The sequence below is a fragment of the Tachysurus vachellii genome, chromosome 25, assembly GCF_030014155.1.
Source record: "Tachysurus vachellii isolate PV-2020 chromosome 25, HZAU_Pvac_v1, whole genome shotgun sequence".
Classification (NCBI taxonomy): domain Eukaryota; kingdom Metazoa; phylum Chordata; class Actinopteri; order Siluriformes; family Bagridae; genus Tachysurus; species Tachysurus vachellii.
The window spans coordinates 8,263,832-8,276,933 of record NC_083484.1 but is presented as its reverse complement, the minus strand read 5'-3'; the positions used below and the strand labels follow the sequence as shown (position 1 = coordinate 8,276,933).

General features: G+C 35.7%; 1 protein-coding gene across 1 annotated transcript; it reads right to left on the bottom strand.

Moving 5' to 3' along the window:
* Positions 1 to 4,938: 4,938 nt before the first annotated feature.
* zfand1 (zinc finger, AN1-type domain 1) lies at positions 4,939 to 12,262 on the bottom strand. Its single transcript, XM_060861516.1, has 8 exons — positions 12,151 to 12,262; positions 11,915 to 11,957; positions 11,699 to 11,738; positions 11,271 to 11,398; positions 9,861 to 9,952; positions 9,232 to 9,353; positions 8,537 to 8,692; positions 4,939 to 5,616 (listed from the first exon to the last, which is right to left on the bottom strand). Exons 1-8 carry the CDS (start codon positions 12,203 to 12,205, stop codon positions 5,440 to 5,442), a joined length of 813 nt encoding a protein of 270 aa, XP_060717499.1. The 5' UTR covers positions 12,206 to 12,262; the 3' UTR covers positions 4,939 to 5,439.
* Between the last annotated feature and the right edge of the window lie 840 nt (positions 12,263 to 13,102).

Genomic DNA, 13,102 nt, shown 5'->3' with positions numbered 1-13,102 from the left:
AACGGGTAGAAATGTCAAGTACTTGTACACGGTCACATTATCTATTACACTCCGTGTAAAGGAAGTCAAATATTATCCTATGTACATATTTAAATATGTTAGTGTCAGTGTGGTGTCCGTCTTAACAAACGGATTAATGATTGATTAATGAATAGGCAGATAGTTTTGATCAATAATGGATGGCTACAATGGAATTACGCGTGGAAACGTGGGAAAAAGTGGACAGGAAAAACGGCGCACTCAGAGTCTTCCATTCTAACCAGCTCCAGTGTGGACTGAAACTCTTACACTTACTTGCTCACAAACGTAAAAAAAATAGTAGTAATAAATCAATAAATAAATAAGGAAGGGGAATGATGTAAAATTTAGTTTAGGTAGAAAAAGCACAAGGCATCTGTTCAACCCTGGATAGCAGATATGAATCTTAACGGTCATGTTATTCAACCTACTGTAATTTTAACCCAATATGCACTGACCATTCAAGAAACACCTGTCTGTCATATGTCCCTCTTGATAATGATGTGTGTTCAAAATAAATGTGCCAGGTTCAACCTTTTTTTAGCACATCCAGATGTAAATATTACGAAATGAAAGCTAAAATACTGTTTGTCTCATATCCATATTTTAATTTATACATTTAAAATGAGACTGAATTAAACCCAAATGTCTTCAGTGCATTGCAAAAACAAAAGAACTAGTCTTGTATAAGGGAGCATATAAGCATGAAGCTTAATGTTAGGGCACAATTTGCCAAAGGAAAATGAAGGCAGCATTTTAGAGATGGGGACAAATTTGTATCTGAGGTTATAGCTGTTTTGCAAAGTCTTTTACGGACAGATGATCACTCAGAACCAGCATGAAGAAAGAGAATGCAGTGAGAAAATTATTCATCTTGAGAATCTGAGGCCTCGGGATGATCATGCAGCATGTGAGCTAAATGACATCCATTCTATTGTAAGGCAAATAAGTGCTATACAAGAGAAATGTTATTTATATTGTGTATATATCTTTACCAATAGACATTGCTGCAATAACATAAATGAATAGCTATACATTTTAAATATATTTTCCCTAAAGATCATGCCAGAGGCAACAGTGGCAAGCAAAAACTCCTTACTCCAGATACTTACAGGAAATCCAGACCTAAATGCGAACCCATCCTTATCTGGGTGCCACATGAATGAATTTATAAAATAATTTCTCTTCTATACTTGTACTATATTGTCAAAAGTCCCAATTGCATAAACATGGGATGCATTCTAATAATAGCATCGTCTGTCCTGTCAACTGTTCACTGATTGTGGCAATTGCAGTCTAAAGTATACTATCCACAACACTGCCATGTATCTCCAGGCTGTCTATGTAGAACCATCCTCAGCAGATGTTAGCAGTCTCCAAGTGATGAGCCTCAAACCAGAAATAGGGCATCAGAATAGATTAGGCAGGTTAGGAGAGCAGACGTGATTATGATCACTTAGTAGCATGTGTAGCTCAACAGCATGTGTTCCCGTTATCATATAATGGGCAAGGACAATATAAACTGTGTGCAGAGTGCAAGCAGGGACTCCAAAAATAAGACAACTGGCTATGACAGCATAACTAAAAGGGAGAGCCAGGAGGTGAACACAAACATGGTAGCAGCTTGGGGTGGCACCCTTTACCGAAGAAAAAAATCACAAAAGCCTTGAATACACAAATTTCAGAACTACATAAAATAAGTATGTGACTAAGACTGTGTCAGAGACCTAAACATTAGTTGAAAAGCTGTTCCGTAACTGTGGTATGAAGTATGCTGTGGTCTTCACATTCAAACTAGGTGTCGCAGTCATAAAAGTTTGCCCACGTACTGAGCATGATGAGACCATTCAGCTTTATAGGTAAGTAACAGTATTTTATAATCAAGGCAAAATGTGACAATACAAAATGTATTATGGAAATGATACAGGTGATTTGTTCTTACCTTATGATTCTAGCTAGGAGTAACAGAAGTTTGTTTATGCATCTACTAGTTCTTAAGGCATAATCATTCATTTATTCATTTTCTGCCGCTTATCCGAACTACCTCGGGTCACGGGGAGCCTGTGCCTATCTCAGGCGTCATCGGGCATCAAGGCAGGATACACCCTGGGCGGAGTGCCAACCCATCGCAGGGCACACACACACACTCTCATTCACTCAGGACAATTTTTCCAGAGATGCCAGTCAACCTACCATGCATGTCTTTGGGCTGGAGGAGGAAACCGGAGTACCCGGAGGAAACCCCCGAGGCACGGGGAGAACATGCAAACTCCACACACACAAGGTGGAGGCGGGAATCGAACCCCGACCCTGGAGGTGTGAGGCGAACGTGCTAACCACTAAGCCACCGTGCCCCCAAGGCATAATCAAACCTAGAAAAAAAGTCATTTTTCTGGATCATGTAGTGACATTATATTTCTTATCTTAACGATATTTCTGTGATGAAAATGGGCTTTCCTAGTAATATCACATTCATGAGATTTAAAAAAAAAAAAGAAAAATAATCACACCACTGTCTTTTACAACTGCACAGGAACCAAAAAGAACATTCAGAGTTTTTATTTAATCAAACAGCTTACTCCTGGTTGCAGGTGGTCCTAGTTCAAGCAATTCTGTCTTGTTAGAATTAAATAGGGAGAAGTTAATATGCATCAACAGTCTAATGCCCTATACACATCTTCAACTTTATTACCCTGATGCGTTTCATCTGGCTTTGCTAAAACATGTCTTTATATGTAAAACATCAACATTTTAGTAACGGGGATTCATACACAGTTATGATTAGGGGATGGTTTAAATTGTCACTTTTTGAATGGCAATGAAAAAGGAAGAATGTCTCTGCCATTTTCACAGTAAAGAAATCATACACTGAATGAAGCACAATTACATACTTAATTTGCATGCAGGGCTTTTGTCTGAATGAATGTTTTTAAAGTGTGGTAAAGCAAATGTTCAGGAGTGTGGCTGTTGTGACAAGTTTCAAGCTCTGCCTGAAAAAACTCAAATCTAAATAACAAATTCATTCATGGTCTCAAGGTTTCCGGAGCCCCAAGGCCATGATTCTTAACCTGATGTATGAGTGGGCTGATTGTAGCATTGATTAATACTAGCTTACTCACCTCCAAAGCGGTAGATTACTGTTGTGCCCTGAACCGTTCAATATCAACACCTGATCTGTGTGTGAGGGTGTGTAGCAATGTGTGAAAGCGCATGTGTTTAAGAGAAAATTAGCAGCTCACACAAACTAAGCAAAACAGCCATGCTCTGGCCACCTAAGCTTATGTACATACATCGCATCTTAAATGTAGTACATTTTGTGTGGCCTTTTGTACAATTATCAGTGGTAAATACTGTCACTGGAGGTTTGAAGTGTTAATAGGGATGTTTTTTTTTTGCTTTTGTTATATCTGCAGTATCATCCCCCATCCCCTGTACCTTACCAAAAAAGCCATAAGCCTAACCAACTGACACTGTGGCCTGATATTATCTGTGAAAACGCATTTTAATGCTCCTGTCATCAAATGAAGAAAACCCTTACACATTCATAAAGATGATAGTGAACAAACTGCTAAAACTCATCAAAAGAATACTTAGACCACATACCTAAAATAACACAAAACTGATTAATCAAGTTTTAATCCAGAATTCAGAATTAATCAGCAATTTTTCCCAAAGCACAAAGAACATTCAAATGAAGAGGCTGAAGATCAGTCTAATATTTAATCAAATATTAACTGGTTGGGGAACAGCAAAACCACCAAAATCATGAATGCTTTGAAGGAAATACCATGCCTGGAAATACCAGGACAAGGGCGTTTACAGCCAGAGACCTATAAAATGCAGACACAAGCTAGTCAACAGTACCTTGCTGCCATTAGGTCATTGTCAGACCTAACACTTGCAGTAAAGAAACTGTGCTCCTTTGGCTGCAGTAGGCAAACTCATGTGGGTCCAATGTGGGTGATGGTCAGTTTTCTGTCTTGGTGTTGATCTGTCTTCCTGAAGTGTGTGGCGTCCAACTTGCCATGTTTCAGTGAACTGTTAGTTAGGCAAAGTCGTATGCCCTCCGTTTTGTTCACCAGGGCCCACACATTTGCAGGCAAAATGCTGGGTAAGGAGAGCTGCTGGTGTGGTGTTGACGTTAGCCTAGTTTTTATTCCTTCAAGATTCCCTCGTCTATGATCTCGACGCCACCTGCAAGCACTTCCGCCCGTCCAGAAAGTGTGTGTAGACTCCGGTGTTCTGGAGATCTCAAGGTGAGTGGAGGGTTGCTGATAAATCTATTAGAGTGGTGTAGACCGATATCCAAAAGAACCTGCCTAATTTCATTTTGATGCATATTGCGCGTTTCCTGTTAATCCAATAAACCTCGTTTCACTACTGAAATATTACTGTGTCCTTCAGTTATTTCATAGATCAAAATGAAATTGCTGATCTGAACACCCAAATATTTATAATTGAAAATCATGGAAATTGTCAGGGGTTCCTAAACTTTTGCATACGACTATAGCTTCTCAGCATCAGATACTGTACAGATAAGATGTTTCTTAGCTTAGCAATATTTATAAGGTTGAAGAAGGCTGTTTTTGTAATATGGGAGATATGATTATCAAAAGACAAGTTGCAGACAACACCCAGATCTTTCACGGTTTATCTAGTAGTTACAATACATCCCTCTTAGTGGAAGTTAAATTGTGAGAGCTTCTGTGTACTGGTTTTTGGACCGATAAGTAATATTTGTGTCTTAATGAGCAAAAGCAAGTATTATATGCTTTTTATATGCAAAAATATTATATGCCTGACAGATAGACGCAGCACTCCAAATTGTGTGGTAGGCAGAGCTATACATTAAACAATAAAGGCCTTCTATTCTTTATCTGCAAAAACAAAAACAACTGTGACAAATTCTACAGATATAGCTATACTTTGCTATATTTATTTATTTATAGCATTACAGAATTTCTTTGCATGTACTGAAACCATAAGAGTCCTGTATATCTTTGTGATATCGGACATGCCCCTGAATTTTGACAATGACTGATAAGCAGAAGATGCTATGTATAGATGTTGAAATATCTTATCATGAAATATAGAATACATCATTTTGAGATGAGACGGCAAGTTTGGGTGACATTCCTCAACACAGGCACCATCACATCTAAATAACTTTTTCAGTGAACTTAAATTCAAAATATAACTTCATCCGTCATCTAGGTCATATCTCATTTGGAACTTGGGCTGTAATCGCTAAGCAAGTCTTCTTTCTTTTCATTTTTTTTTTTTTTACAGATATTAGATGACTTGTAGAGCAATCAGTCTTTGTGACCAGAAACAGTACATAAACTTGACTGTACAACAGAGAAAAAAGTTCATATTTGATCCAAATTCTTACAGAATTAATTATACATTAAAAGTTTTAGATCAAGAAGAAGAAATGTAGGATGTGACATCTTCAACTCCAAATGTCTCATTATCCAGATATTCCAAGATAACCATGCCACCATTATAGAGAGGAGAATCAGAACGTGAAAGCAGCGACTGGAGACATGCATCCATTTTAAAGGCCTCCCCAGTTTCAGGATGGCACAGTCGCAGTTTCTGTAAGTAAAACATTTTATAGAGATGGTAGAATAACTTTTTTAAAAACAACCAAATAATTTCAAAATATGTTTCTCTTTTTGTAGATACATTTATACTATGACATAAAATGTAAGGAAAAATAAAATATTTTTACTAAACTGTTTAAGGCAGCTCCTATATTGCCAACTACAATCTATAAAATTGTGATTACCCCTTGAACCCTGTGTCATGGCAGAGACATACAATACCAAACACCTATTATGCCTGAGGTCATACACAAATGGTCAAATTGTTGGTACCCTTCCATTAAAGAAAGAAAAATCCACAATGATCACTGAAATAACTTGAAACAGATAAATAATAATAAATACAAATTTACTGAAAATCAGACATTGCTTTTAAATTGTGGTTCAACAAAAACATTTAAAAAACAAACTGATGAAACTGGCCTGGATGAAAATGATGGCACCCCTAGAAAAAAATTTAAAAAATTTTACCATAGGGACATGATAAACTAAAGCGTGTCCTATAATTAGCATCACAGGTGCCTTCAAACTTGGAATCAGTCAGTCTACCAGTTTAAAAGAAAAGGAGTCACTGTGCTGTTTGGTATCATGGTGTGTACCACACTGAACATGGACAACAAAGCGCAGGAGAGCACTGTCTCAGGAGATTAGAAGAAAAATTATAAAGACATGCTAAAGGTAGATATCCTGTTAAAAGGTAAAGGCTTTATACAACCATCTCTAAGCAACTTGATCTTCCTGTGACTACAGTTGCACATAGTATTCAGAGGTTTATGGTGCATGGGACTGTAGCCAACCTGCCTGCACGTGGCCACAAGAGGAAAATTGATGACAAAAATTGAAGAGAGCTGGTAACCGAATTGTAACCAAAGAGCCCAGAACAACTTCCAAAGAGGTTTCAGGTAAACTCCAGGGTCACGGTACAAGAGTGTCAGATCGCCGGAATTGTAAAATGCATATTGACAAGCCACAAAGCGTCTGAGAGAATGTTGGAAATAAGAATAAACTGGAGCTTTTTAGCAAGTCACATCAGCTCTATGTTCACAGACGCAAACTGAAGCACACAAGACTAACAATGCATTCTGGAGCAAAATGTACTGCCTAGTGTCAGAAAACTTGGTCTCAGTCGCAGGTCATGGGTCCTCCAACAGGATAATGACCCAAAAAAAAAAAACACAGATAAAAACAGGGTTAGGTTAACCCAAACCCTAACCCAAAAAACAAAACATGAAGCGGCCTTTTATGAGCCCTGATCTAAATCCTATTGAACTTCTGTGGAAAGAGCTGAAACATGCAGTCTGGAGAAGGCACCTTTAAAACCTAATCCAGCTCGAGCGGTTTGCTGACGAGGAGTGGGCCAAAATACCTTTTGACAGGTACAGAAGACTCAGTGAAAGGTACAAAAATTGCTCGATTGCAGTGATTGCAAGTTTTGTGCGACAAAATATTAAGTTAAGGCTACCATAATTTTTGTCCAGGCCAGTTTCATTAGTTTGTTTTCCAAATGCTTTTATTGAACCACAATTCAAAAGCAAGGTCTGATTTTCATTAGTCAATTTTCAGTTTGTTTTTTTTTATTATTACTTGTGTCAGTTTTAAGTTATTTCGGTGACCACTGTGGGTTTTACTGTCTTTAAATGGAAGAGTACCAACACTTTTGCCCATGCGTGTATATGTCATAAGTGGTTAGATCAATTTGTCAATTTATGTCAAGTAAAATAGTGCTGTTAACATTATAAATAATGTTTATGATAGTCGTCATAATGTTTGCTGTCATAAAAGCTTAGGTCATGCTAATTTTAAGATGAAAAATCTAAGTGTGCTCTATTTACACATATTGTATGACAGTCATAAAACTGTATAGTATAAAGTATAAACTATTTTGCCACCTAAAGAAAATCTCTCTTAGGCAATGTAATGTAAACATCATAACAAAAATACTATATCTTATGAACAGTTTATAATGATAAAGCAGCTCTGCCCTTTTTTATTTCCACAATGACTGGTACATGACTATGACTGATTTGTATTGGCTTGCTATCTGTCATTTTCTATATACAATATTTTTATAGAATGTGTGTACAGTGGAAATAAATAAGCTTTTTAAAGTTCAATGTTGTACATACACTCTGAAGCTCTAAAAGGGTACAAACATTTTTCTGAATTAACAAGACTTTTAATGAATACAAAGGATCCATTTTAAGAGAATACTGATGAATAAAAATTATGACTGGTCTGTAACATTGTAAACTTTCCTACAGGATCACTATCTTAAAAATCAATCCATACATGTACAATGGTTCAGAGGTTTGAATGATGAATTCTGTAAGTGAGGCATAATTTAACTAGAAATAGCACTTCAAATTAAAAAATAAAAATTCGAAATACATTTTTTGTAGCCAGATTTATAGTAGTTCCAATAATAAATCATTCTGAAAAGGAAAATAGAAAAGAACTTTTTTTGAAACATTAAAATTTCGAACTCCAAATTACAACTGACATGCACTTGCTTTTCACACTTAGCAAAAAAAAAAAAAAGCAGTATTTGCACAGAGGCTAAGACCTTGGTCTACTGATCAAAAGGTTGTGAGGTAAAATCCCACTGCTGGTATTGCTGGGCACTTGAGCAAAGCCCTTAGTCCTCAACTGCTCAGTTGTATAAACGAGATAAATGTAAGCGGCTCTGGATAAGGGATTTTGCCAAATGCCATAAACGTAAATGCAGGACACAAAATGTCTTGGTATTAAACCTTAAGACACCAATCATGAAAATCGCAAATAATGGTAACAACTCATATTACCATATTATGTCATCACTTAAATGATGTCATATTACCAGACATAAACCCTGTCATATGCTGCCTTAGGTTGTAGTAACAGTTTAGGTGAAGTGTTAAGAAAATTTGGATTACCTTGGCTGTGAACACATTGTTGTTGTTTTTCAGGCTGGCCTGAGCTGCTGCAAAATCGATCACTTTTCCCACACTCCACTTGGAACTAAAGAACATGGGCAGGCTGGATGTTTTCACACCTTTTGGCAGGAAGACCTGGAAATATGTCCGCTCTGTCTGGAGAGATGTCTGACTCTTAGAATCTTACCTTATCCATAAAGTAATTTATATAAGGTTAATTCTTAGGGTCAAAACATTTAATTATATTGTACCATTTCTACATATAAATAGAGCTCCCTTAAGCAATATTCATACAACCCATTGCAATGCAAGCTTAAAATATTTTATGGAGATAATTTGGAAATGTTGATTGCTAATTGCTAATTATGGGCTCAAACGGCTCCTATTGTATAAATTTAAGTATCTGGACTAGAATAATAAAATAATAGCTGACAAGCTAATATGAAAGGACTAAAACAGCATGCTGTTATAATCAATAAAAAATAATCAATGAGGGGGTTATGTGAAAATGTGAAAAGTGTGAGATGAATCATTTTGTTTTCTATTTACCTCAGACAATTTCTCCTAGACAATTTATCCTAGACAATTTCTTGAACAAGTCTACTGAGCATTAGCAAAACACATTTTTAAAATGTTTAACATTAGAGTATTCCTTTAAAAAGTTACATAATATGTAACAACCTTGGTATAAATACCTGTGGCAATCCTTTATCTCCAGTACCATGCAGCTTAAGCTTCATAAGGGCAACTTTAGCAGCTGTAGCACTATTTTTTGCCCCCTTTCTCCCTTTACTGGTTGGTGCATTCTTCTTTGATTCTGAACAAATAAGTTTGAAATATTCAAAATGGTCACATTTCTAGAGGTGTACAAAATGCTACACTGCCCCACTGTGGATATAAAAAATAAAAACACTTTTTCCAGTTATTTTTGATTAAGTCGAACATTCATTAAATCAATCATTAAACCAGTCAGTAAGTCAATTTAACTAACATTTGAAAATTTAGCAAAAGAAAGAAAGCACTGTTAGGATGTTATCAATGTGTTATGTAATTCAAAAATAATAGAATACTTTGTGTTCTGAAAAAAAAATAAAATAAAACAACAATGTTATAAAATGGAAATAAAGCTTTCTAGGCTATTCATTATGAGATGTCATTCATTCAATTTACAATTTATTAAGAGTGAGAAAATAAAATACCAATAAATAGTCAAATATCCAAGACATTGTACATTAACAACAACATAAACAATAATAACTGGTTTCAGTAGCTTGTTGACTCACCATGACCCACTAATATGAATATAATTGACATTAAGACTAACCTACTATTTTTTGTACAAGTTCCTGTGTTGCCACCATTCGTGGTTTAGGTGCCTCCAACTTCTCACACTTGTGGTCTTCCTGATGCCGATGACTAAAGAGAAAAGAAAAGAACTGATGTGAAGGAAAGTGCTTATTTAAAAAAAAAATCTGCCTTCTGATAATCCATTCAGATAACAACAGGTGGATGAGGGCTGTAAATATCCAAATTGCAGTTCATATCCCACCATTTGACTGAGGAGATGATGATGAGTCACAACAGTTCTGGAATCAAGATTCTACCAAAGTGACAAAAAGGCCAAAGTGTATAAAGAAATAGGATCTGTTCCCTATGTTTGCTTCTGCAACATGCTTGCTAATCTTTATTGATAATAGATCTCATGACAATAGCAGTAGAATGAATTCAAAAAAATCTGCAGAAACATTCTTTCTGCAAATTTACAGAAAAATGTATCTAATCCTTCTGCAGAAGTTGGTTTTAAACTGGTCAAGTCAATAACCAGACCTTAATCCAATTGTACATGCATTTCAATTCTGCTACTTCAAGGGAGACAAGTAACAGAAAAAAAAAGCCATGGTACGATGAAAAGCAGCAAACACTGGCCTGATGCAGTTAGTGCAAGTAAGAGATACAGTTGGGCTCAAAAGTTTGGGCACCCCAGGTAAAAATTTGTATTAATGTGCATAAAGAAGCCAAGAAAAGTTCCTTCCTGATTTTTACTCCTGACTATTGTATACAGAAGTGCTTGCCCCCTAAACATAATAACTGGTTGGGCCACCCTTAGCAGCAAGAACTGCAATCAAGCATTTGAGATAACTTGCAATGAGTTTGTCACAGCGCTGAGGAGGAATTTTGGCCCACTCATTTTTTCAGAATTGTTGTAATTCAGCTACATTGGAGGGTTTTCGAGCAAGAACCGCCTTTTTAAGGTCATGCCACAGCATCTCAATAGGATTCAGGTCAGGACTTTGTCTAGACCACTCCAAAGTCTTCATTTTATTTTTCCTTGGGTTAGGGTTAGATGGCCAAACAGATGGCCGCACATTGTCCTTCAGAATGTTTTGGTAGACAGCAGAATTCATGGTTCCATTTACCACAGCAAGTCTTCCAGGTTCTGAAGCAGCAAAACAGTCCCAGACCGTCACACTATCACCACCATATTTTATATTTTGGTATTATGTTCTTTTTCTGACTTGTTGGTATGATGTTCTATTTCAGTGTTATAATCTTAATCTCAGTGTCATTTAAAAACTGCGTGTTGTGTTTACTTGTTATGTTTGACTAATATTAAACTGGTTTGATGATCTGAAAAAAATCAGGAAGGTGGCAAACACTTTTTCACACCACTGTATATATTGAGATATATATACAGAGAAAATAATTTCAAAAGGATTTATAAAAATGTACATACACAAGACAGAAATGTTTTTGACAATGTTGGCAGATTACAGGTAGAAGCTCCCTGCCTTTGCAGTCCTGAAATGTGCATGGATACAATGCACTGACCCCTGGGTCCAAGACATCTCTTCTCACAGAGATCTGATATTAAAAAAAAAAACACCAGAGAAAGAGAAAGAAAGAAAGAAAGAAAGAAAGAAAGAAAGAAAGAAAGAGAAAATCTTAGTTAATTAAAGTTAATTATAAAGAAAGTTAATTATACTTATAAGTTAAGCGTTCTTAAAAATATTTTAAGTAAATAAAACACACACACACACACACACACACACACACACACACACACACACCTGTACCAGTTTTCACTACAGATTTATATAATACCAAGACTACTTAGGTGCTGAGACCATGTAACAGAAACTCTTTTAACACTCAGATTCTTACCTCTGGACAGGAGTGTGAATCTCTACCTCTGTGTTCAAGACTAATAGATAATAAATAAACAGTAAATACGTGTAAATATAACCATTCCATAAGTATTTATTAACCTAATTAATATTAGGAATTAATATAATTAATATTATTCTAAGCAATTGCATGCCTTCACTGTGAATAAGTGAAAACTGAAAAATATGAATGAACTTTTACTGAATGACTTACCAAAACACCCCTGAGCAGAAATCACAAACAAACGGCAGAAAGTCTGCAAAGAAAACAAAATACAATTTAATCAAGAAACCAAGTTTGTTTTGAATAGATATTGTCACTACAGCTAGTAACTATCATTGGCTCACAAGTAGCCTGACTACAATAAACATGCTTAGTTACATTCCTCACACAGACCAGTAATTAAACTGCTTTTACATTGAAAACGTTTTTAAAATATCATTTACAACCTTTTTGCTTGCAATACTCAATTTCACAATGTTTTCCAACGTCCAATTCGGCCATTTTAGAGCTCCTTGGAACCTATTTTCAAAATAAAAGCCATAAAAGGTTAATAAAAGTTCATATAAACCCAGAGCGGGCAAATAAAAAGTAATTATTGTATCAAGTTACAATTATTGTAATCGTTATGTATTTTTAAATAAATATTCTAGCTGCTGAAAATAACACGTTTCATTATCATTTTTTATTATGTGATTGTTTTTTGGTCGCATCCCCCTATCTAGGGCCCCACGTGAGTAATCTGTCCCTGTCACGGTTGTGACAAGGGTCAAGGGTTGTTTACTGGACAATAACAACCAACCATAAGTACTGTTGAAATATAATTTTGTTTTCCACATCAACCAGGACCTTAAATCACATTTTGAGATGTTTATAATTTGTGGACTGTTAATATATCATATCTAGTTTTTGTTCATATTGTTATCAATGTAGTGTTGTAGGTATTCAGAATCAGAATCAGGATTATTGGCCAAGTATGATGACACGCACAAGGAATTTGGTTCCAGCTGTTTGTGACTCTCAAAAGTACAGATATAAATAACATTATACTATACAAGACAAGATAATACAGACATAAATAACACTATACTTTACAAGACGAGACAATACAGACATAAATAACACTATACTATACAAGACAAGACAATACAGACATAAATAACACTATACTATACAAGACAAGACAATACAGACATAAATAACACTATACTATACAAGACAAGACAATACAGACATAAATAACACTATACTATACAAGACAAGACAAAACAGACTATACGAGACAACACAGACTATACGAGACAACACAGACAGTACGAGTATTAAATATAAATACAGAATATATGACTGATCAGTTATGTACATAAAGTGAGAGAGTGCATGGTAGTGTAAATAACAGTA

Bases quoted from the DNA above. Each gene is read 5' to 3' on its own strand.
- zfand1 (XM_060861516.1), bottom strand. From the start codon at position 12,205: ATGGCCGAATTGGACGTTGGAAAACATTGTGAAATTGAGTATTGCAAG. The intron at 11,958-12,150 runs GTTGTAAATGAT...TTTTCTTTGCAG, and splicing joins TGAGTATTGCAAGCAAAAAG to ACTTTCTGCCGTTTGTTTGT. The intron at 9,354-9,860 runs GTTAGTCTTAAT...TTATTTGTTCAG, and splicing joins ACTTGTACAAAAAATAGTAG to AATCAAAGAAGAATGCACCA.